Raw genomic sequence first — 26,796 nt, forward strand, 5'->3', positions numbered from 1 at the left:
TTGCACCTTAAATAAAGCAAAATTGCATATACTTCAAGAATGGATTTATAAATGCCGCCCTCCCGGCGGAAAAAGGCGGTATCAGTCAACTCTAGTGCCAACCTGAGAGGCCTTGAGGTTAGACTCACCTGGCTCAGCCTGCTCTGCCACATGTTGCCTATGGCCTTGGGCCAATCCTCTATGTAGGAGACACTTAATGTCCAATGCAAGGTGTTCATAAGAGGGGCGAGAAATGCTCCCCAAGTGGGAGGCGCACCTTTCTTCCCTAGTTCTCTTTCTATGGTTCTTTCAACTAAGATCTCTTTCTCTTTTAATTACTTGCAGACACGTGCAATTTTGGGTAAAAATAACAAAACTAAGCCTGAACTCGAAAAAAAGAAGTAAATCAGAGAGAGTTCCTCGAACTTCCACGCCAGCCGGACCACGGAGCCCAACGGGGCACAATGCGGCGGGCGTGCGAGGAAGCGCGTGAAGTTTGCGTGGGGCAGTGCGCCGGCGCTGCGCGGGAGACGATGCGCCTGGGGGGATGCCCGTGATGCAGAGCGCTGGAGCGCTGCGCGTGGGCTGCACGCTGAGACGGTGCGCGGTGCGCGTGGAGGACGCACGAGCGGAGCAGGGCGGCCTGGACCTCACGCCCCGCCCTCCAGGTTTCCCGGTCGTCATGACGACTGGGCGGCTCGCAACGGCGGCGGGGACGAGTCGTTGAGGCTGTGAGCCGAGTTAGGCCCCTGCGGACCCCGCCCGACCGGGCTGGGCTGGCGCCAGAGAGACCCAGCTCCATCCGAACAGGGACTATGAGAAAATGGTCGGGCAAACGAGGAGTAAGCTCAAAGAAGCGGCTTCAGAGCCGGCGCACTCCTCCCGCTCCATGCCGTCCAGGCGGCGGCGCCGGGCCACCGGAGCCGGGGAGCCGGAGATGGAGGAGCCGCAGGCGGAGGTGGAAAAGCCGCAGCCTCCTTTGCCCGTAGGCGGGGGGAACCTGCCAGGGGGCGCCCGGGACTACTCGCCGCGGAGGACCCGAAATCTGAACGCGCAGAAATGCATGCAAATGGAGGTGGTCTCAAAGACCCTTCTTCTCGGCCGCTTCCAGTTCCTTAACTGTTTGCTGGAGCAGCTCCGCGACAAGGTGCAGCAGTTGCGGAGACGTCAGGTCAACAGCAGGACCTCCTTTGGCATAGGTGAGCAGAACAGCCCGGGAGAGCCCGAGGCAAGGCCGGAAGATGCGCTCTGAGCCTCGGGTTTCAAGTGGTTTGGGTGAGTTTTAAAGATCAGTTTAACAAACGAGCTTAGCAGTCCTAATGACAAGGTCCCGGCTCGGGAAAATCGCCAAGAGTGCCAGCCCCCTTCGTTCTTGTTTTAAAACATTTTCTAGGGTTTTGGGGCATAGTGATCACCCCTGTGTCAGCAAAAAAATGTCATTTTAATCAGGGCAGCCATTTATCGCAGGTTGTAAAAATGATAGGCTAGTTCTTCGGGGGCAGAGATGTTCCTCTTGCACCTTAAATAAAGCAAAAATAAAGTGTTGGTTTAATTAGTTGAGAATCTTTAATAGGGGAAATAAGATCAAATTAGACAATACATTGCTTCGTGTCAGTACTCATTTACTTTCATTTTGCTGTGGAACTTCACTGCCTTGATTTGGGGAATTTTCTTCTAACTTAAGCACTTGAAAGAGTTTTTCTTTATTTACGATCTTTGTTTTCTGTTGCTTAAGAGTTAATTTAAATGTTGTTGCTGTTTCGTTAGAATCGGATTTGAGCCTAGTCCTTGGTGGGACTGGTTGAAACGTAGAGAAATGTCTGCTAATGTAAGTTGTGATTTCTTTTCATCGCAAGTTGACTGCTGATGTTAAAGAAGAATGAAGCTCCGCATTCGGGGTGTTACAAGTACTAGAGGATAATAGATGGGAAGTCACATTTACATTTTATCAGATGTCTAATTGTGGCAACAGATAACATCCCACATCCAGAATCAGAATGGTCTTGAATACGGGGCGTTTTGCTGTCCCAAACACAAGCTCCTGAGCACCCATGTCTGGCACACCCAAGGCACTCAGTGAGTGCTGGGTGAAATAATGACTGAGTATATTAAGTGCTAAGAGAGTTCAGAAGAGCAAACTAATACTTCAGGATGGGAGGTGGGAAATGAAATCAGAGAAGACTTTTAGGAAAAGGTGGGATTAGAATTGTTGACATTATGGATAACACTTGGATGTGTGAGGCAGAGGAGAAGTATTAGAGGCCAGTAGAACGGTGTAATTGAAGTCAAAGAAGTGAGAAAACATGAAGGTAAAGTAAGGTGGAAAGGAAGGATACCTAAGGAAGAGCAAGTGGAAAGTAAGTTCAAAAGGTTGGTTGGGACCAGCAGTGGAGAGTCTAATTCAAAACTTGATTTAAGGAATTTGAATTTCATTCTGTAGAAGGCACTGATTGATTCTTTAATAAAAAAAAAATTTAAGGAGTTGAAATGCACATCATATAAAATTAACCATTTTAAAGTGAATAATTTTGTGGCATTTAGTACATTCACAATGTTAGCATTGAATAGTTTTTAAATCGAGTGACATCATTAACCAAACAGTGGTTTGTAAAATAGACTGGAGATGGATGGAAAAAAGAGGCAGAAAAAAATAATTGAATACCGGAATCTAGGCAATAGTGGTCTTAGTGAGGGTAGCAACAACAGGAATAGAGAAGAGAGGACAAAAGTGAGAGTCAATGGAAGCATCTCGTGAGGGTTGGGTAGGTGGTGAGGTGGAAGGACAGGGACAGAGAAAGTTTAGCAACGAGGACTGTAAATTTGGGAATTATCCATGTAGAAGTGAGTTGAAACTTGAAGATTGAGACTCGCAATGAGAGAAAAGTGGGCAAAGCAGAAATATTTGGGAACACCCCTTATACTTAGTTTTAAGAGATGAGTGGAAAAGGAAAAGCCAGAAAAAGCATATAAAAACAGGTCAGAAGCTTAGAAGAACTGGAAGAGTTGGTGTGATGAAAGATGAAGACATTCAAGAATCTGCTCAGATGCTAGAAAGGTTTGAAAAACATAGGAGTTTAAAGAGGCTATTGATGTTGCTAACTAAGATGTTGTTGGTCGTTTTTTTGTTTGTTTTTTTTAAGTTATAGGAACTTAGAAGAAAGAAATTGGCTAAGAATCTTGTCAGCAAATGGGGTTATGGGTGAGGGGAGAGAATATGTCAAAGTTTGAAGGGCTTTTAGATCAATGGAAATGTTTTAAGGCCTAGGAGAATTGAAAGCTGTAGAGAAAGATCTTGGGAAGAGGGTGAGATTCAGGTTCCAAGAGAGGAAATAGTTGATGGAGCAAAGTCTTGGAATATTTGAGAAGGGTGGAATTAGAGGCACAAATTTGAGAAGCTAACTGAAAAAGAGAAGAGATACTTCCTTTGCTGAGATGGTAGGGAATAGAAAAACGAGGATTAGTATGTAGAGAAATGTTAAAGTGGATATAAGAGAAGTTGGGAGTGCTTGCATCAAATGATCTCTGTTTCAGTGAACTATGAGACTAGGTCACTTTCAGAGGTGAGATTGACAGGATACAGGGGTCCGGAGACATGCGTTTTAGTACATCTTTGGAAGAGGCTGTGATAAGCACTTTGTGCATTTAGAATATTGGAATCGTTACACTTTATCATTTTTTTCCGGCGTGGAGTGTGGGGTCGGGGAGTGAATGAAAGACACAAGAGTATTTTGAGGATTTTGGAAGGCTAGATGATTTAGTAGGATATTTAATCTTTTCCCTTTCCTTAAACATCATTTTTAAGAGTTTTTGCCAGTGCATGTAATTGTCTAGAGAGTAAGAAAGAGAGTAGAAATATGGTTGAAATAGGATAGCATATGTGTCTTAAAGCTAATGAAGCCTTATCAAAGGGGCATCTGTTTCAAGTTGGGAAAGAAGGTATAGGTTTAATTTCAAAGTGGTTCAGAGTATATTACATATTAGAAAGAGCTAACATATGTAGTGAGTATGTACTTTTTCTATAAAGAGCCAGGTAGTAAATATTTTAGGCTTCACAGGACACATACGGTTTCTATTGTTTATTCTTCTTCTCCCATATTTGTACAACCCATTAAAAATGTGACAAGCATTTTTAGCTTGTGGACAGTACAGAAACGGGCCATGGGTGTAGTTTGCTGATCATGGTATAAAACAAGCAGATCTTCTGAGAAGTATTGAAGAGTGGTAGGAATGAGCCCAGGATGGTTAGGAATATGGAGAACAAGAGCTGGAGAAGCATGATTGGGAATTTTTTTTTTCAAAATTATAATTTATTATTAATTTCTTTATCGATTTACATTTATTTTGCTAGTCAAGGTAATTTCTTGAATTTTTAAGAGGCTAAAGTTGGTGGTTTGTTAAAATGACTTGCCAAGTATATTTGGGACAACCAAAAGATGTACGTACGATTATAAAATCTTGGGGGGGAGGCAGGACTTTAGGAATAGCTGAGTAAATTCACTCCTCTGTGATAGTGACAAAAATACTTGGAAAATTGTCAGAATCCACTTTTCAAAACTTTGTAAATTAACGAAACGTTTACAACACTCTAAAGAGCGTGTATTCAGAACACTACTGCAATTGTGTAAGAAGAGCAGGGTTTGTGGCGTTTTAATTTGGCCGCATCCTGTGCCCCCTCCCCAGTTTTACGGTATTTTTGTAAACAAGCAGCATCCCAGCCACCAGAGCAGACAGTGTTTGGAGCTCCTCAGAAAGACCCATACCCACAGTATTGTTCCTGTTTGACCCGTCTCCACAACCTCTGATAAAGCCTCACGCATAGGGTGCAGACTGGGCGACTAGATGAATCTCCCAAGCCAGTAGTCTGGGAGCAGTCAAAATTCCATAAATAGGGGCTTTCAGGTGTGCTGCTGAGGAAGCGATTTCCTGCATTTAATAGTTCCTGACGAGCACGGGGAAGGTGGTTTAGAGTGGCTCCTGCGGGCTAGAGTCACTTCTGAAAGGATTGAGCTGAGCACCGTGTATGTATGAGCCTGTTTTAAAAAAAATTACGTAAAGAAATAGAGAATAAGAGGGAGAAGAGAGAGTAAACTGAAAATCCCCAAAAAGGTCAAAGTCATTAATAATTTCATGACTTTTTTTGCAAGTTATGTAATCTTCCAAGCTTCCCTTTGCTCCTTGAACCCGTCCCCCCGCCCCTGCAGAGGTAAGTACTATTCACAATTTGTTTTATGTCCGTTTGTAAATTTTTCCTATTTTATATAGACAGAATTAGCTAGCCATCTTCCTTGTGTGTGCTCTCTCTTTAGGCATATAAGGGAATGCATTTGAAATGGTTGTTTTAAAGGTATGTTATAATAAAGCAGCTTTTAATGACTTTTTGTTTTTGTTTTTCCAGCTGCCTTTGTGGGAGTTTTGCACTGGTAAGATTTGTTTCAGTTTTAAATAAATAAAAACATTTGGATTAAAAGTTGACCTTGCTGTTTGGGTACAATAAAACAATAGCCACTCGCTGTATGTATAGAATGTGTGCGCCAGTTTGCACATACAATTTTTTAAAAAACCATATGTGAAGCAGAATTTACAAAATGGATGTTAGAGGAATAGTACTTAGGAATTCAAATATTTTTGTGTTACCAAAGGATTCACCACTTTATTTCTTAAATTGCTAGCTTTTCTAGTGTACTTTGCATGTTTATTTCATCTTAAACTCTTATTTTACTGTAATTGTGTGGTCTTAGTGACATAAGCTTAGAGATAAAGTTTTAGTAACACCTGTCAATTAGAAATCAGGTAGAAATGAAAATAAAGATTCTGCTGTAGTAATGCAGATTAAATGAACCTTTCAGTGTGTGTGTACACGTACCTTACTTTACACAAGTCCTTTATATGTAAAAATTATAAGTAAAATAATATTTTTCCTCTGATGTATTTTCATTTCTACCTGAGATCAGAAATTTTTACTTTTGGGAAGAGTGGGATGATATCCTTTTGGGACAGTGCTGTTCTGGCCATTTAGTCTGCAGGAAGATTTTGATTTTAGAACTAAGGCTGTACTGGGAAGAAACATTTCCTATAGCTGTTGGTACCCTGACATGTATCTCACATGGGAATCGAGGTGTGTGGAAGACAAGGTTGATATTTGGAATTTTGCTTGCTAATTATTTGGAAAACATCTACTGTGTAAATTAAGGGTAGCATAACTGCTGACTAATTTTACTTAACACATATGCTCCCATTTTTACTGCCGACAGCTGTGTTCTTGAGTTGCACTAATCAGGTATCTTGAAATACAGTTCTGTGTTCTTTGGCCCTCGCAAGCTGGTCCCTTATATGGTATTCTGTTATTTTTAAACTGCTTTAATTGGAAGTAATTTTATTTAAAATTATATTCCAAATGCTTTCAGCAGTTCCAGAGGCATTTCTCCAACCTGTTAAAATAGAATCACTTGGGAAACTTAAACAGCAACTTGCCTCTGTTCTGATTTAGAGGCATGGAGAGGAAGGGGGCAGAGAAACCAACCACAGGAGTTTTAGATAAACAATTATGATTAAGAACCAAGGAGTTAAGGAATTTCAGCTGTGTACTACACTAAATTATAAGTGCCTAAAAATATACAAAGTACTAAGCAAATTATAAAATTGTCTCATTTATTATAAAATTTATTCTTTTTCCTTTTATGGTTTTTGTACTTTAATACTTAGTTAACTATTTCAGTACCGGTTTTAAAATGTTCTTATTCTTAGAATATGGTGCTTCATTTTTTTTTCTAGGATACATTTAGTAACACTTTTTGAAAATGATCGTCATTTTTCCCACCTATCATCTTTAGAACGGGAGATGACTTTTCGAACTGAAATGGTTAGTTTCTTATAATAAATTAATTTGTAGTTTAAGTATAGTAAGACTATAAGATAGACATTTACTAGAAACTGAAATGAATTTTTGTTCAACTGCACTGTTTCTCAAGCTATAACCTAGGTTTATTATGTAAATAGAAAATGTATTAGGAATCTTTTACTTACCTCATTACCCTACTTTTCTAATGCAGACTTCTTTTAAGTATAAAAAAGATCCATCAGAATAACTGGGGAAGAAGGAGAACAAATATAACATTTATATAGGGGCACCGAATGTTATCAGAAACTGCTTGTCCTCACCACCATTCATCTCCAGAACTTTTTTATTATCCCGAACAGAAACTATACCCATTAAACATCAACTCCCCATGCCACTCTCCCCAGCCCCTTGTAACCTCTGTTCTACTTTCTGTCTCTGCAGATTTGTCTAATGGAGGTACCTCACCCACTGCTTTTTAAATCTCACCCTAATATCCCACTTAATCCTTTGGAAAATTGGATACGTTAGCATTTGCATGACATTTAAATTTTTAGAATTTTGTAGGTATTATTTCCGAAGAAAGGATATAAGATATTCTTAAATAAATTGTGTAGCTGTGGCAGAGTCTGGGCTTGGATGACAGACGACTGGATTCAGATAGCAGGTCTGTGCTTCCTCGTGTGATGGCTAGTCAGTTAACCTCTCTGATTCCCAGTAATCTCATCTGTGGCCTAGAAATAAGGCCAGCTTTACAGGATTTTATTGACTAGGAAGGGAGGTAATGAATGAAGCACATTAACACAGTACCTGGCACAAAAACAGTAGATGCTATTAATAAAAAGAGTATTTGTGTAATTTCCTATTTTTCTAAATACAGACATACATACTCAATATCCTTTCACTGTAGTAGTGTCTTGTCCTTCTAAGCAGAAAGGAACAATCCTTATGTGAACTCATATTTTACCAATCAAAACTATGAGGAAATGCTGACATCAGACATCAGCTAAAGCAGAACTTCAGTGTAGTAGCCACTGGCGTTGCTTCATCTGTTAATAACGAAGTAGTTGTATAGGCATGCATGAGGGTAGAGTTGAAGATTATTTCTAATGTTTTTGGGAGCATGTATTACAATGTGGCCCTTTATTTGCTTTTAGATTTTAGGAAGAAGAGCAGGAAATTGATGAAGAAAGTAATATGAAACAACAGGCTCTTGTTAATCTCTGAATTTTAACTAAACAGCACTTGTGATGGCCTAATGAAGTCATTATTTCCTGTGCTGGAATAATACACTAAGTTAATCCCTTTTTCAGGACTGCATCTGTGTCATGAACAATAGTAGTCAATTGACATTTATTTTGACATAACATTTGACATGTGCAGAGCTGTTAGATGGAGCTAGGGAGAAAGTTGCAAGTGTTAAGTTCTGTCTCATTTTTGCTTATGATCATTGCATGTTATTTCTTAAGAGGTGGAAAAAAAGTAATTATCTATTTGCAAAGTTGTACAAGGACATGAAGGCATCTCTGTTTATGCCAAAATCCATTAGATCTCAACTCTAGGCATTTTGTAATGTGGCAAAATCAGTCATGCTGGAATTAAAAATATATTGTATTCATCTGTTAAGCCATGGTCAGAAAAACTCCTTGAAACATTTAACCACCCCTCTCACGCTTTTTCAAATGTACAGAATATATGAAAGAATAGCGCAGTGATAACGTGAAAAGGCATGCCTTTTTTTGAGCCCAAGAATGCAGTAGCAAGTCTTATTATTGACCTTTTCCTTTTATTCAGAAGAAATTGTTCTAAAATTTTTCATATTTAATTACATCAACAATTTGTGCATTTTTAAGGGACTTTATTATTCCTACTTCAAGACCATTATCGAAGCACCTTCGTTTTTGGAAGGACTGTGGATGATAATGAATGACAGGCTCACTGAATATCCCCTTGTAATTAATACAGTGAAACGCTTCCATCTTTATCCAGAGGTGAGTACTATTTGGGGGAAAATATTTGTAGAATGATCCTTTTTTATCAGATAAAAAGAGTAAGTACAATGATGTTATAAAAAGGATGGAACCTTTAAGGCTTATCGATCGTATGTGTCCTTATAGTTGAGCAGAGTATCAAAAATTCCTCTCCTAAATTGTAAAGACCCCGGAAACTATACTTACATAAAGTCAAAGAAACGAATCTTAGTGTGGAAGTAATGACCAGCATAATTAGAGGAGCCAAATGGGAACAAGCAAGATGTGTTCTAAATGGAGATGGTCTGTTGGCTTTGGAGACCCTGTGAATGGGCACACTGGTCTCATGAAGGAACACTGAAAGTTATGAGCAGAACAGTGACCTTGGAGTTACATTAATAGAGCAAGATTTATTTAGTCACATACTCAGAGGTCTATGAATATCTTCCAATGCTTAGCCTAAAAGAGTATGGATTTTATGGTAGTTTGCAGATTCTAGAAATTGGAACAATGACAACAAAAAAAATTAGTAAGTTCAATCTTTGAACTGTTAAGATAAATGCTAATTTGATGTCATGGTATGTACTAGTTTTGAGTTATCTCAGAATCCAGCACATTTGTTAAAAATTAGTGCTGCTTAGACATTTCTTCATATTTTATAGCTTTAAAAATTACCTTTTTTTTTGATTTTGAAATGTTGAAAATTACAAAAACTTAGAGAAAATAGGCAAAGGTGTGATCAGCCACTTAGAATAAATAAATGCTACTCTTGTCATTTTTGCTTCAGGTATCTTAAAGCATCATATATACAGTCAGAGTCATCTTTGCTCTGCTTCCCAGTTGAATTTTCTCCTTTCCCATTCCCACAAGTATCATCATCATGAATGTAATGTGTTTCTATTGTTCCTTATTTTCAAGGATTGTTTTATGTGTTTTGGTAAATCCACATAAATGCTCCCATACTGAATAAAGCACCCCATAGCTTTTTCCTCAGCGTTACATTTTTGAACGCTGTGTATGTGTGTATTTTTTTCTTTAACCATTTTATGAATTCCAAGATTATTCATACATTACCCTCCTCGTGGATTTTGTTTCCAGTCTTTATAAATAGTTCCAAAATATATGTTCTTGTATGTGTTTTCTAATTGTATATATGTGCAAGATGTTTTGTAGGATATTCTAAAACTAGAATTTTTGTGTTATAGAGTATATATTTTGCTGACTTTATCAGATATTGCTAAATTGCTCTCTGAAGCAAATGTAGCCATTCACACTGCTGTGTAGGAGTGTTTACTTTTCCTCATAACCTTATTAGATTTCAGTTTATCAAAATTTCTGGTTTTGCTCTTCTAATGGGTGTGATTTACTATTTAGTTTAATTTGTACTTCCTTATTTGTGGAGCTAAGAATATTTTTATGTTTAATAGTCATTTGGATTTTTCTTCTATCAATAAACTGTATAAATCTTTATCACCACTTGGTAGTTGTTTTCTTATTGATTTGTTGGCAAAATGTATGTATTTTGTAGAGTAATCCTTAGTAATATGTGCTGAACATATCTTGTCTCTGGCTCCTTTTTGTTTATTTAATTTCTGTTGAGGTATAGCTTACATGCCATAAAATAGACCTGTTTTGAATGTACAGTTCTTTGAGTTTGACACATGTGTAAACCTGCATAACCACAACAATTGAGTTATACAACATTTTCATAATTCTGAGAAGTTTCCATGTGCTCCTTTGTGGTAACTAGCCTGTCCTCCATTGAGCTGTTTCATCACGGGTGTGGTGAGGTGGGATATCCTTGCTTTGTTCCTGATCTTAGTGGGAAAGCTTCAAGTTTCTCATCATTAAGTATGATTTTAGCTGCAAGTTTTTTGTAGATAGTCTTTATCAAGTTAAGGAAGTTCCCTGTGTTCATGGTTTAGTGAGAGTTTTTTTAAGATCTTGAATAGTTGTTAAATTTCGTCAATTGCTTTTTCTGCATCTGTTGATATGATCTTGTAATTTTTCTTCTTTAGGCTGTTGATATGATGATTATATTAATTGATTTTCAAATTTTGAACCTGCTTTACATACCTGCAGTAAATCCCACTTGGTCAGGGTGTATAATTTTTATACGCTGTTGGATTTGATTCGCTAATTTTTTTGAAGATCTATGTTCATGAAAGATATTGTGTGTAGTTTTCTTAAAATATCTTTACCTTGTTCAGTATTAGCATAATGCTGGCCTCAACAAATGAGTTTGTAAGTGTTCCCTCTGCTGTATGTTCTGGAAAAGATTCTAGAGAACTGGTATACTTTCTTTGGTACAATTCCCTGGTGACCCCATCTGGGCCTGGTGCTTTCTGAATGGAAGGTTATTAATTATTGATTAAATTTATTTAATAGAGATAACCCTATTCAGATTGTTTCTTTTTATGTGAGTTTTGGCAAGAATGTGTCCTTCAAGGCATTGGGTCATCAAATTGTGAAATTTATGGACAAAGGGTTTTTCGTTATTCCCTTATTATCTGCTTAATGTCCATGGGATCTGTAGTGATGTCCTGTCTTTCATTTCTGGTATTAGTAATTCATGTCCTCTCTCTCTTTCNCTCAGGCTGGCTATAGAGATTTATCAATTTTATTGATGTTTTGTTGTTAGCTGCATGCATGCATATTAAGGATTATGTCATGTAGAATTGACCCCTTTATTATTATGTAATACCACTCTCTACTCTTGATAACTTTTCTTACTGTAAAGTCTGCTCTGTTTGGAATTAGTATAGCTGCTCCCACTTTCTTTTAATTAGTTTTAATATAGTATATCTTTCTCCATTCAGTTACTTTTAATGTATATGTGTCTTTATTTTTAAAGTTGGTTTCTTTTAGATAACATGTGGTTGGGTCTTGTTTTCTGATCCACTCTGATGATTTCTGTCTGTTGATTGGTACATTCAGATCATTAACTTCCAAAGTGATAATTGATAAAGTTGGTTGATATCTACTATATTTGTTACTAATTTCTATTTGTTGCCTTTGTTCTTTTTACTATTTTGACTTCCATTCTTTCTATGCCTTTTGTGGTTTTAATTGAGCTTTTATATTATTGCATTTTCTTTCCTTTTTTAGGATATCAATTATAATTCTTTTTTACACTTTGTGGTTGCCCTAGAGTTTACAATATACATTTATGACTAATCCAAAACCTCTTTCAAATAACATTAAACCGCTTCCTGGGTAGTGTCAGTACCTTATGATAACAAAATAATTGTAATTCCTCCATCCCAACCCCTGAATCCTTTTTGTTATTTATGTCACCTATACACAAGCATACACACATTCATAATTATACATACTTGAATACGTTGTTGCTATTACCGTTTTGAACAAAGCTTATGTTAGATCAGTTAAGAATAATAAAAAGGAAAGTTTTTATTTTATCTTCGCTTTCCTTTTTTGATGCTCTTTTTTCTTTATGTAGATTCAAGTTTCTGATATGTATCTTTTTTTATCCCCTCTAAAGAACTTTTTTACAAAGTCCCTCAATTTTTGTTTGAGAAAATCTTTATTAATCCTTCACTGTTAAAGGATAATTTCATGTGATACAGAATTCGAAGTTGGTTTTTTCTCTCAGCACTTTAAATATAGCAGCCCAGTTTCTTCCTCTTTGAATGGTTTCTGAGGAGAAGTCAGATGTAATTCTTATTTTTACTCCCATATAAGTAAGGTGTCTCTTTTTTTTCTGGCTTCTTTCAGAATTTTTTTTTTTTTTTAATCTTTGATTTTCTGTAGTTTGACATGCTTTGGTGTTATTTTTTGGCGTTTATCATGCTTGGTGTTCTCTGAGCTTCCTGGATCTGCTGGATCTGTGTTGGGTATCTGACATCAATTTGAGGGACTCCTGAGTCCTTTCAAATATTTCTTCTGTCCCTTTCTTCCTTCTCCTTCTGGTATTCCCATTATGTGTATGGTACATCTTTAATTGTCCCATGGTTCTTGCATATTCTGGGGGTTTTTTGTTGTTATTGTTTGTTTGTTTTTAAAGATTTTATTTATTTGTCTGAGAGAGAGAGCACGTGCATGAGCATGAGGTGGGGGAGGGGCAGAGGGCGAGGGTGAAGCTGACTCCCCGCTGAGCAGGGAGCCAAAACCCAGGCTTGATCCCAGGACCCTGGGATCATGACCTGAGCCAAAGGCAGATGTTTAACTGACTGAGCCACCCGGGCACCCCGTGTTATTGTTGTTTTTTTGTTTTGTCTTTTTTATTTTGGCTTTTCGGTTTTAGAGGTTTCTGTTGAAGTATACTCAGGCTCAGGGCTTTTTCTTCAGTTATGGCCAGTCTACTAATAAGTCCATCAAAGGCATTCTTGATTTCTGTTACAGTGTTTTTGATCTCTAGCAATTCTTTTTGGAACTTTTTAAGAATTTCTCTCTGCTTACGTTACCTCTCTGTTCTTACATGCTATTTACTTTATCCATTGTAATTTTTAACATATTAATCATAGTTGTTCTAAATTCCCAATTTGATAATTCCAACATCCCTGCCATGTCTGGGTTTTGATGCTTGTTCTATTTCTTCAACTGTGTTTTTGGCTTTTAGTATGTCTTGTAATTGTTTCATAATAGTTGGACCTCATGTCCTAAGTAATAAGATCTGCTATAAATAGGCTTTAGTAGTGTGGTGAGAAGAAGCATTCTATAATGCTCTTACTAGATTTCAGTCTTTTATGAACCTGTGCCTCTGGGCTGTGAACTTCACAATTCTTCTCAGGTTTCTTCTCCTGCTTAGGTGCAACAGGATGGCTAGAAGGGGCTGGAATTGGGTATTTCCCTGCTTCGCTTTCTGTTAGGCTCTGATAAAACCTTAGTAGGTTGGGCTCTAGTAAAATAATTTCCCCTGACACAGGCTTTATTAAGAAGAGAGTGCTCTGGTGTATTTCAAAATGGTCCTTTTTCTACTACCACCTGCCAAAAGCAGATTTTTCTCTGATACTCACTGTAAGACATGCTTGGTGAGCTCCTAGAAGTAAAACTCATAAATGTGCTGGCATTTCCTCTATTACTGGGTCTCCCTGGAATTTTTGACTCTCAGACTTGTCTACCCTCTGCCTCCAGCAACTTATCAATTATAGCTTAGCTTTTCCCCTACTCTCCAACTACTTCCCATGGAAGTTTTTGCTTATGGCTTTCTATTCCACTAAGTTGTGATTCTCTCAGTTTACCTGTCAATCTCCAATATGGGGAGCAGGAGTTTGCCCTGTGACCTCACTTTTCTTATGAATCTAAGAAGAGCTGATGATTTTTCAGGAACGCTTTTTACTTGTTAGGATGGAGTTGCAACTAATAAGCTTCTTAAGATGCTGGACTTGAAAACTTTGTATTTCATTTATATTCAATTTAGTGTATATATTTTTATTTCCCTTGAGATTTTCTATTTGATCCATGGATTTTTAAAAAACTTAAAAAAAATTTTTTTTAAGTAATCTCTACACCCAATGTGGGGCTTGAACTCACAACCCCAAGATCAAGAGTCCCATGCTCTACCAACTAAGTCAGCTTGGTGCCTCTTGCTCCATGGATTTTTAAAAGTGGGTTTTTTAGTTTCCAAGTATTGGGAGATTTCCTTTTTATCTTTCTTTTTTTTAAATATTTTTTTTTATTATGTTAGTCACCATACAGTACATCACTGGTTTTTGATGTAAAGTTCGATGATTCATTAGTTGCGTATAACACCCGGTGCACCATGCAATACGTGCCCTCCTTACTACCCATCACCAACCTATCCTATTCCCCCACCCCCCTCCCCTCTGAAGCCCTCACTTTGTTTCTCAGAGTCCATCTTTCTGTTACTAATTTATGGCTTAAATTCATTGTGTTTAGAGAACATACTTTGTATCATTTTGATTCTTTTAAATTTGTTGAGGTTTGTTTTATGGCCCATCTTGACATATTCTGTGAGCACTTGAAAAAACTATGTATTATGTTGTTATTGGGTAAAATATTTTATAAATGTTGATTCGATCCTGCACAATGATAGTGGTAGTGATATTTTCTCAATCCTGATTTTCTGTCTAGTTCATCCATCCATTGTTGAGAGAGGGATACTGAAGTCTCCAACTATAATTGTGGATTCATCTATTTCTCCTTTTAGGTCTGTCAGTTATTCTTCATATATTTTATAGCAGTGTGTTTAGTACATATGCATTTAGGATTGCTACATCCTCTTGTTGGATTTTTATCATTATATAATAACCCTACCCCCTTTGCTTATAATTTTGTTTTCCTTAAAGTCTACTTTTTTCTGATGTTAACATAGTTACTACTTTCTTTTGATTAATGTGTACATGATATATCTTTTTATCCTTCTATTTTCAGCCTGCCTTTATCATTATATTTGATATATATTTGATATATCATTATATTTTATATATTCATTATATTTGAAGTATGTTTCTTGTAGTTATGTTTTTTAATCTGTCTATATCACATTTTTAATTGTATTTTACCATTTACATTTAATGTAATAATCTGTTTCAGCTTGACTCTTCTATTTTCTCTTTTCTGTTTGTCTTTCATTTTTCATTTCTCTCTTTTCTTTTCTCTGCCTTTCTGTGGGTTATTTGACGATTCTTAAATTCTATTTTGTTTTATCTATACTTTTTGAATATGTCTCTTATTTAGCATTGCTTTGGTTGTTATAGCTATATATTATGTATATTACCTATATATAACTACAGTTTACTGCTGTTATCATTTTACTAGTTCAAATGAGGTGCAGAAACCTTACCTCTCTTTAGATCTCTTTACCCTTCTCTCTTTATAACATCATCACTTAAATACTTCCTTTACATCTGTTTAAAACCATATCAGACAGTATGATGATGTTTCTTTTAGCCTTCAAACTAATTTTGAAATAATTCGAGAAGTGAAGTTTATTTTATCCATTTTTTAAATTTCTTCCTTATGTTCTAAGATCCCTTCTTTTTCTGTTTAGAGAGTTTTCTCTAGCCATTCTTTTAGGGTAAGTATGCTAGCAACATACTTTACTAGTTTTGTTTCATCCTTCATGTCAAATTTCCTTTAATTCTTGAAGGCTATTTTTTTTTTTTTTTTGCTGGATATAGGATTCTAGGTTGACAGTTTTTTCTTTCAGCATTTGATAAAGGTGCTACTTCATTCTGGCCTTTCATGGTTTCTGATGAAAAATCTATATATTGTCAATTGAATTGTTTTTCTCCTTTAGGTAAGATTTTTTTTCTTCCTTGTTGTTCTTTATCTATTTATCTATCTTTTTTTTTTTTTTTAATTTTCACAAGTGTTCAGAAGTATGATGTTTGAAAGTTTTCAAAAGTGTGATATGTGTTGGTGTGGATTTCTTTTGTTTTATCCTATTTTTGTTTTGTTTATCTTTGGTTTCTTCTTTCTTTTCTCTTTCCAAGACTTCAGTGATAACAAATGTTAGATCTTATAGTCCTAGAGGTTCCCTAGGAAAAGTTCTTTTTTTTTTTTTTTTAGATCTGTTTTTTCTCTGTTGCCCAGATTGAGCAATTTCTATTTCTTTGCGAGTTCATGGATTATTTTCCTCTATCCCTTCATTCAGCTGTTAAGCTCATCCATTGAGTTTTAGTTTTGGTTATTGTATTTTTCAGTTCTGAAGTTTTTGTTTGTTTCTTTCATAGCGTCTGTTTCTTTCCTGAGACTTTCTGGGTTTTTATTTGTTCCTAGCACATTCATAATTTCTCATTGGAGCAATTATTCTAATATTCTTGTCATCTCATTGTTGAAATCTCTTGTTTTTTTTCATTCAGTCTGAGATCCTTATGGTTCTTGATATGATGAGAGAGTTTCATCATATTGGACATCAGTGCCCATTAGTGGATGGACATTTGAACATTATTTTATGAAACTGGATCTTATTTAAACATTAGTTTTAGCTGGCTTTCTTTCGCATCACTCCAGCAAAGGAATGAGGACATCTGCCATCTTATTATTGCCAGATGGGTGTCAAGTGCAGGTTTCTCTCCTGGCCTCTGTTGACCTCAAGGTAGAAGTATTCCTCATTACCTTTGAGTGGGATCAGAGTTCTGACCAGCTCTGATTTCTGCAGACACCATGGTGTGGCTAGCCTTGTTACCCCTGGGTGGTAGTGAAAGGCCTGACTCCTCACTAGGCCTCCTCTGACATTACCACACTGGGGAGGGGGAAGAATGACTTATTGCTAGTTGGGGTAGATGTCCAGGCTCTTCACATGGTCTGTACTGACACCATGGGGAGAGAGAGCTTCCTACTTGGCTTTCTCTTACAACATCTTAGTGGGTGACTTGAGATGACTTGTTAAAAGCTTAGGGAAGGTTGAAGTCTAGGTTCCCAATTTGACCTCTGTTGGTGGGGGTGGGACCTATCTGTTTTTGTTGTTGCTGTTGTTTTCTGTGGTATTTGGGTGAGGAGAGAGATTATTGTTTATAAAATTTTTATGTTTTCCTAGGCTGCCACTTTCTTGATCCTTTAGCTAGAGAGAACAGGCTTTTAGTCTTTTTTTGTGTCTGCAGCCAATGGTGTTTCTGGTTGTCAGGCTCTTTAACTCCAAGTCTGAGAAAATGAGACAAAATGAAAGTCCAGGAAGTTCATCACCATGTTGTTCCTTGGGTCCTAAGATCCCTAGGTAGTTTGCCTTCTCTCTAACTTTCAGGGTCTTCTTATGTTTGATTTATATAATTCCCAGGAGAAATAGCAGAAAATACATCTACTCCATCTTCCCCAAAGCAGAAATTCATTTTATTTAACTATTTATATATTGTTTTTCATTTTTGTTCTGTTCGAGTTATTTTCAGATTTCCCACATCATTTTTCTCTTTGATTATTGGATATTTGGTATTCTGTTTAATTTCCAAGTAGTTGGGGGTTTCCCAGATGTTTTTTCCTTTTTTTTAGAGAGGGGAAAAAAGAGGTGGGGGGAAGAGGCGAGAGGGAGAGAGAACATCTTAAGCAGGCTCTGCGCCCAATGTGGAGCCTGATGTGGGGCTTGATCTCATGACCCTGAGTTCATGACCTGAGCCGAAATCAAGAGTCAGATGCATAAACGACTGAGCCACTGAGGTTCCCCCCCTTTTTTTATTTCTGTAAGTATTTTTCAATGTAATTTTCAGTAGTAATAATTGTATAGTATAGACCTAAGATCTAAGATGGAAGAAACTGTTTTCTGCATCCCAGCTTACATCCCAGCTTACTCTTCAGAAACACTCTTCTGTTCTTATTTCTTCTGATGATTATCTCTATGACTAGTGTAAGTGCAAAAATTAAAAGACAACAGATTTCTTGAATCTTCAATTTTAGTTAATGTTGACTTACTCTGTGCATATAAGATGAGGATTTAGCTTATTACACTAGTTTTAGGGTTATTTTTAGAACTTTAGTAAAATTACTGTTTCTTGTTCCATTAATTTCTAATAGTATGTTCTCTAAGACATTGGCTAATTTTTTTTTTTTACTTATTCAAAGATATTGAATAATCAGCAGTTTTCAGTCTCCTTGATGTTATGAAAAAGTAATCATGATAATGTAGATAGTATCATAAAGGATGAGGCAACAAGGAATCATTCAGTCTTATTTCACATTGCATAGATACAGTACGGAGAAGATCTAGATATGCTTGCAACCTTATATGGTACTTCAATGTTGAAATGAATGTCCATACCTTTTGTATTCATAAGAAGATTAATTTCTCACACAAAGCTAAAAATGTTAAGCTTGGAATAATATATTTTGAAAAGGCAAAGCATTTAATGCTTAACTATATGCCAGCATGTAAGCTTTAATCCCCCATCACTCCTGCAAGATGGTTATTATTAACATCATTTTAGAGATGAGATGGCCAAGGTTCAGAGGTTGAAGGATTTACTTCAGGATATCAAACCATAACTTGCAGATTCAGAATTTAAGTTCAATTCTGACTTTAAAGCAGTGCTTTCTTATTATATCAAGCTATCTCCCAGAAAGGAATATAATTCTAGATTTAGCACATACATTTAATATGGTAAGTTCTTGTACGTGGATGATAAATACACGAGAATATATATTACAATTTTTTTGTATAAGGTCAGGTTTATAAAGTAAGTGATAAAATAATAAAATAATTTATACTTTTTGTATATGGAAAGATGTTTATGATGTTTGGTGATGTGTATTACATTAACATCTTATATAATATTATAGAATACTGGATCTAGCTACATGTTTTTATATACCAAGGGGGAGACTAGAGGGATGATCACCAGAATATATTTTTTTATTTTTTTAAAAATTTTTTATTATGTTAGTCACCATACAGTACATCATTAGTTTTTGATGTAGTGTTCCATGCTTCATTGTTTGTGTATAACACCCAGTGCTCCATGCAATATGTGCCCTCCTTAATACCCGTAACCGGCCTATCCCATTCCCCCACCCCACTCCCATCTGAAGCCTTCAGTTTGTTTCCCACAGTCCATAGTCTCTCGTGGTTCATTCCCCCTTCTGTTAGCCCCGCTTCATTCTTCCCTTCCTTCTCCTACCGATCTCCCTGCTATTTCTTATGTTCCATAAATGAGTGAAACCATATGATAATGATCACCAGAATATTAAAAATAGTTAGCTCTGGGTGGTTTTCACTTTCACTTTGAACTCTTTATCTTTTTATTCCTTTCCCAATGATCTTGCATTGTTTTTCCCAAATCTATAAATTGTTTTTCAAAAAAAAAATCTCCCAGGCATGAGCATTTTGTTTGTAGTTTTCTATGGTGGTTCTTTCCCCTTGTCTCTAAACTTAACAAATTGGGGCACCTGGGTGGCGCGGTCGTTAAGCGTCTGTCTTCAGCTCAGGGCATGATCCCGGAGTTATTGGATCGAGCCCCACATCAGGCTCCTCTGCTATGAGCCTGCTTCTTCCTCTCCCACTCCCCTGCTTGTGTTCCCTCTCTCGCTGGCTGTCTCTATCTCTGTCAAATAAATAAATAAAATCTTTTAAAAAATAAATAAACTTCACAAATTGGTTGCAGAATGGGAAGAACTGGTTAATTAAACCTGCTTGGTCAAAGTTTTAATGAGCACAGGAGCTACTATTCCATATGCAGTTGGTTTTATATTTTTTAGGCTATGAAGCAAATAAATTCAGTAAATGAAATGTTATGAAATATTCCTGTAAACCATTGTATTTTCCAATTAATCACCATAGTATTTTATATGCTATTTACTTATTTTATTGCTACTGTTATTTATGTTGTAGAATTGATCTCAGGAACATATTACAGAGATGGTGATCATAACAAATTTTGTTATGTAGATGTTTGCTAATTAGTAATAGATAACTTTAGTTTATTGTGTATATATGTATAATTTTAAAATGACTGTTTTCCAAGTGAAATTATTTAAATTTATCAAAGTTTATAATGTCAAAGGAAACCATCATAAAATAGTATTTTGGAAAAGTTATTATTATGAAAATAGGATATTTTCTTCCATCATCTCTTTTTGTTTTTGTCTTTGTAGGTGATTATAGCCTTCTGGTATCGCACATTTGTGGGAATAATGAATTTATTTGGGCTAGAAGCTAAGACCTGCTGGAACGTCACCAGAGTAGAACCTTTAAATGAAGTTCAAAGTTGTGAAGGCATGTTTCTTTCTAAAATGCTGCTGTGTTGTCATTAATTGTATATATGTGCATATAGGATATTCATTAAGTTGTCACGAAGTGATAGGTTAGTATTTGCTCTTGGGATCAAGATGACCCAGGTAGACATGAACCTCACTCTCACAGAGTTTACACATAAAAAGGGCATTAGTAGTTAACAATTGCGATGGATATTACAAATAAGAAAATGAGGTTGCTAAGGTTAAGAGTAAGGGAGAAGTGTTTCAAAAATAGGAACCAGAATATTCAGAAGTCCCAAGGTGAGAGAAAACTGAAAGCAGGCTAGACTTCTGTGTGCAGAGAGAGAAAGAGGGAAAAATGGTGTGAAACGATGCTGGGAATGTAAGCAAGAGTCAGAAAACAAAAGGCCACTTTCTGGCTAAGGATTTTATACTTTATTCATTGAAGAATTCTAGCAAGTTAGCATTTTAAGAACATTATTTTGCCAGTTATATGGAAAAAATATTAGTAAAGGACAAAAGTGGGTTCAGTGATGCCAGAGAAGAGACTTATGCTCTCAGCCCTTGATTGCAGGACAGATAACTGGGAAATGCAGATATTTGGGAGATTTTGGAAACAGAATTGACAAGATTTGGTAATCGATTGATGGGATAGAGGAAGGAGAGTGAAGTTATGTAACACTGGTTTCTGGCTTAAATAATTGAGTTTCTTCGAATGGTAAATACATTTTGAAAGTATCAGGTTTGCATTGCTACAGTAGTTTGAAGTACCTCGGAGACCTCAAAGTGGAGATGTCAAGTGGCTACCTGCCTGGATACATATAGGAAGAAGAAAGTTCTGGTCTGAATATAAACTTGGAGTCATCTGTATATAGATGATCATTGGAGCTTGGAAGTGTAAGAATTTTCTTAAGGATTCCTGTATGAGACCTAGCAGTTTTTGGGTGGAGTCTTTTGGGTTTTCCACATAAAGTACCGTGTCATCTGCAAAGAGAGAGAGTTTTACTTCTTCTTTGCTGATTCGGATCCCTTTTATTTCTTCTGTTGTCTGATTGCTGAGGCTAGGACTTCTAGTACTATGTTGAACAGCAGTGGTGAGAGTGGACATCCCTATCGTGTTCCTGACCTTGGGGGAAAAGTTCTCAGTTTTTCCCCATTGAGAATGATATATGCTGTGGGCTTTTCATATATGGCTTTTATGATATTGAGTTATGTTCCCGCTATCCCTACACTGTGGAGAGTGGTTAAAATTAACAAGTCAGGAAACAACAAATGTTGACGAGGATATGGAGAAAGGGGAACCCTCTTACGCTGCTCGTGGGAATGCAAACTGGTACCGCTACTCTGGAAGATAGTATGGATGTTCCTCAAGAAGTTAAAAATAGAGCTACCCTATGACCAGCAATTGCACTACTAAATATTTACCCAAAGGATACAAACGTCGTGATCTGAAGGGGCACCTGCACCCCAATGTTTATAGCAGCAATGTCCACAATAGCCAAACTATGGAAAGAGCCCAGATGTCCATCGACAGATGAATGGATAAAGAAGACGTGGTATATATATATACATACATATATATGTGTATATATATACATACACACACATGTATGGTGGAATATTACTCAGCTATCAAAAGGATGAAATCTTCCATTTACATCAACATGGATGGAACTGGAGGGTATTATGCTGAGCAAAATAAGTCAATCGGAGAAAAACAATTATCGTATGTAGAATTTAAGAAACAAAACCTGATCTGAGGATCAGAGGAAGGGAGGGAAAAATAAAATAAGACAAAATCAGAGAGGGAGACAAACCAAACATAAAAGACTCTTAAATATAGGAAACTAACTGAGGGTTTCTGGGGGAGGGATGGGGTACCTCGGTGATGGACGTTAACGAAGGCACATGATGTAATAAACACTGGGTGTTATATGCAACTGATGAATTACTGAACTCTACATCTGAAATTAATGACACACTATGTGTTAACTAATTGAATTTAAATAAATAAGTAAAAATATTAAAAGAAAGAATTTCCTTACGGAGAATATGCAGACTGAGAAAGGAAGAGGGCCTATGACAGAACCTAAGGTGATCCAACAGTGAAGAGGGGTGGTGTATAACGGAGGAAGTTATTACAACAGACTGAGAAGGAATGGTCATAGAAGTAGAAGGAATCAGAAAAGCCAGCCTTCAGATCTTGGCTCCATCAGTTATAGCTAAATAACTTTTGGCAAGCTATTTAAGTTTTCTATGTTCTGTTAGTAATGAGAGTATTTTCTTACTAATTTCATGGATCTGAGAATTATATGTGATGATTGTACAGCACCTAATAGACTATATGTGTGCTTATACACACACACACACACACACACACACACATTGTTTATACATGGGATATATTAGGAATTAAGGTTTTGTCTGTACATAGTAATGGATCAAATAACTAGGTCATCTCGTATAAACTAAAGGTGCTGCTTGAAGTCAAGGGCCATGTCTTACTCATCCTAGAGCCTAGCAAAGGATAAAAACAATGCAGTGGTTTTTCTCCGGTAATGCATGCAGTGACTCCACAGAGAGTTCTAGATACTGAACAATAGCAGCATCACCTAAACAAAGTGAAGCACCAGCTAATCATTGCAGTATAATAATACCTCATGTAAGGGGAAAGTACTCACATAACTATTAAATAGAGCAGCAATCTGAAGAGCAAATGTTTTCAGCAAGTTCAGGAGCCTTTGATTACAAAGCACTGAGATAATTATGCCCAATTGCTTTATAGTCGTTTATTCATTAAATACTGAATAATCTGTGTCTTTTTAAAGGATTGGGAGACCCTGCTTGCTTTTATGTTGCTGTGATTTTTATTTTAAATGGAGTAATGATGGGATTGTTCTTCATATATGGTGCATACCTGAGGTAAGATTACTGTATTAAAAGACCTTTCAGTGGGCTTATAAGGACTGGCTGACATTCTCTGATTAAATGAAAAGGATAAGTATGAGATTGATTAATAGGAAATTTTATAAGTTTATTTTTTTCAGAAACTTAGGTAGTATCACGCAACCAGCAACTAGAGCTGTCATTAAACTATCTTAAAGGACTCTCTTTTATCCTTGTGGGGATTTTTTAAAACTAATTGATTCCTTAACAAAGTTTTTAATGAGAATACTTCTAGATGATATGTAGAAGTATTATAATATTAGAGGAATCTTTGGTTGGCATTAGTGGCAGGGTATTTCTAATTTTAATGTCTGTACCTGTGAAATTAATAAAGGAGTAAAAGAAAATGTGTATCACTTAGCAGACACTCATATATGATAGCCTATTTTTCTTGTTAATAGTACCACAATTTGGGTTGGAGTAGCTGTTGTCCAGTCTCAGGTGATATGTTGAAGTTAATTACGACAATCATGTATTTTGTTTCCCGCTCTCCATTGCTTCTTGGGATAGCCATATGAGCTAGTTTTTCCAGTGAAAAATATGGTGAAATCAGTCTTTTTTACACCTAGAAAAGCATTTGTCTTTTTCACAGAAGGCTAGATTTCAACAGCCCCTTCTCTGTCTCCTGCTTTTAAACTTAAGTGTGATACCTGGAGCTGCTGCAGTCATCTTGTGACAGGTGGTAGCTACACTTTTGAGCATAGCATAATGTATAGAGATGTTGAATCATTATATTGTATGCCTGAAATTAATGTAACATTGTGTGCCAGTTATTCTATCTATATACATACGCCTAAGAAACTTTGTACGTGTACACCAGGAAGTATATACAAGACTATAACAGTATTGTTTGTAATAGCTGAAAACTGAAAACAAAACAAATGTCTAACAACAGAGAAATGTACACATTACAGTTCATTAATACAGTGGAATACTATACAATATTGAGAATGAGCTATAGCTACACACATCAAAATGGACAATTCTTACAAATAATAGTGTTGAATGAATGAAGGTAAGCGCAAACTTAAAAGATGCAACTTCCATTTGTATAAAGTTTAAGAGCAGATTAAATCATAGTATCAATATGTGTATAGATGTGGTTATGTTAATAATCACAAAAGTCAGGATAGTGGCTGTCTGAAGGGGTGTTGAGTGGGGACTCAGGGTGTGATCAGCTTTCTACTCCAATGATACTATGCTTTTAGTTACAAGTATGTTCACTTTATAATTGTTCTAGGAACTAGAAAATTTTATATACTTTTTAATGTATGCTTTATAGGAAAATATATACTCATCAGTATTTTGAGGGAAAAGAATTACTTTTATGTTGGCAGGCTTTAAAATGTTCTATTTTTGGGGGGCGCCTGGGTAGCACAGTCATTAGGCGTCTGCTTTCAGCTCAGGGCGTGATCCCGGCGTTCAGGGATCGAGTCCCACATGGGGCTCCTCTGCTGGGAGCCTACTTTTTCCTCTCCCACTCCCCCTGCTTGTGTTCCCTCTCTCACTGGCTGTCTATCTTTGTCAGATAAATAAATAAATCTTTAAAATAAAATGTTCTATTTTTGGGGGACGCCTGGGTGGCTCAGTCCTTAAGCGTCTGCCTTTGGCTCAGGTCATGATCTCAGAGTTCTGGGATCGAGCCCTGTATTGGGCTCCCTGCTCTGCTGGGAGCCTGCTTCTGCCTCTCCCACTCCCCCTGACCTTTCTCACTGGGTGTCTCTCTCTCTGTCAAATAAATAAAATAAAATCTTTAAAAAAATGTTCTGTTTTTGAAATTCGCTCATATTGTGCTTTTTTTAAATATGGAAAAGGTTACACAAGACTAAATTTTTTTTAAAATTAATGTTTTTCATTGGGAGAGCTCAGGAGGAGATGGTCTTCTCTAAATTGGTTACACAGTTCTGTAATATCAAATACATTATTACACTCCAGTCTTTGAGAAGGATATGTAGATATAACAAATGTTGGCTGTAAAAGTGTCACCAAAACTGTGAGGAGATTGGAAGTGATGGCATATGATAAACAAAAGAAATGGGAATTGGGGGTGAATTATATATTTCTTACCTTGGCCACTCTCCCCTGTTGGCCCTAACTTGGAAGGAAGAATAGAAATTTTGCATTTCTATTCTTTTTGTGGTTAACAATAAATGGTAACATGCATATCTGACTTTATCAAGTCCAAAATTAATTGAGATTTTTCCCCTTCCTCTGATCAATACAAAGAATTTTAGGACACTTTGCTTCAAAAACAGCCCCTCACATCTTATAATTATTATCATAGTTTCGTGCCTCTATTACCCGTCCACAGCAGGCACCCCGATTGGTGTTTATGTTGTCAAATCTTGCTTAGGTTTATAGCCACATGATCCTACCTTGTAGGCTGCAGTTTCTCTGCTGCTCACACCTCCCTGCTCGCAATTTCTTTCTTTTCAAAGGCATCCTTTGGGTTTCCTTTAGTGAAAATTTATTAAGGGTAAATCACTCCCCATTAGCTTTGCTTGTTTTGAGCTCATTTCTTCTGTTCTTCCACCATTCATGTGGTATTTATTGTCTTCCAAATGTGAAGCTGTGGATACATTGATGACAACATACAAAGAAAAGGCAACTTTAAGAAATTGTTCTTAATCTTTGATGATTATCTGCCATTCAGGATCTGAGTTTTGAATTCTGCATTGTTGTTTCTTTGGGACTCAACCAAAGAGTGTTTGCAGTAATTCAGACCGTTCAAAATCACTGCTAAGTGGGGCGCCTGGGTGGCACAGCGGTTAAGCGTCTGCCTTCGGCTCAGGGCGTGATCCCGGTGTTCTGGGATCGAGCCCCACATCGGGCTCCTCCGCCATGAGCCTGCTTCTTCTTCTCCCACTCCCCCTGCTTGTGTTCCCTCTCTCGCTGGCTGTCTCTATCTCTGTCAAATAAATAAATAAAATCTTTAAAAAACAAAAAAAAAAACAAAAAAAAACAAAAAAAAAAAACCAAAATCACTGCTAAGTGAAACTTCTGGGCTCTTGTCTTTGTCTCTCAGTCACTGAAATCCAATTTCAAAAACAAAAACTGGCCTCCAGAAAATTTGAGGAATGCAATATAGACTTTGAAATGCTGGCCTCCCTGTTAAAAATTTTTATGTTCACGTCTTATTTATTTTATTTAGAAAATATTTTAAATACAACAAATTATAAAATACAGATTACTTCATAGGTATACTTTGTATACTTGTACATTCAAGATTAAAACATTCCATGCATACTTTTGAGATTTTTGCATTATTTTATATGGTTTAGTACGATAGCATTTTAAATATGACTTTAAATTCTAAGATAATTTCATAAAAAACCCAGTATATTTTTATGAATTATTAATATATACTCTTTTTTTTTTAACAGTGGGACTCAACTTGGAGGTCTAATTACAGTATTATGCTACTTTTTCAACCATGGAGAGGTTTGTTTTCTAGAAAATAAT

At 36.6% G+C, this 26,796-nt stretch overlaps 1 protein-coding gene across 1 annotated transcript in view; it reads left to right on the forward strand.

The window, feature by feature from the left end:
• Positions 1-545: 545 nt before the first annotated feature.
• Positions 546-26,796, forward strand: part of DPY19L2 (dpy-19 like 2) — an 83,835-nt gene continuing 57,584 nt past the window's right edge. Inside the window, exons 1-7 of the mRNA XM_040644110.1 lie at positions 546-1,178; positions 5,375-5,399; positions 6,751-6,838; positions 8,668-8,805; positions 20,287-20,407; positions 23,217-23,310; positions 26,718-26,775. Of these exons, the coding sequence (XP_040500044.1) occupies positions 803-1,178; positions 5,375-5,399; positions 6,751-6,838; positions 8,668-8,805; positions 20,287-20,407; positions 23,217-23,310; positions 26,718-26,775 (900 nt within the window). The 5' untranslated portion in view covers positions 546-802. The remainder of the gene's footprint in view (positions 1,179-5,374; positions 5,400-6,750; positions 6,839-8,667; positions 8,806-20,286; positions 20,408-23,216; positions 23,311-26,717; positions 26,776-26,796) is intronic.

This window comes from Ursus maritimus, unplaced genomic scaffold (genome assembly GCF_017311325.1).
Source record: "Ursus maritimus isolate PB19 unplaced genomic scaffold, ASM1731132v1 scaffold_3, whole genome shotgun sequence".
Lineage (NCBI taxonomy): Eukaryota > Metazoa > Chordata > Mammalia > Carnivora > Ursidae > Ursus > Ursus maritimus.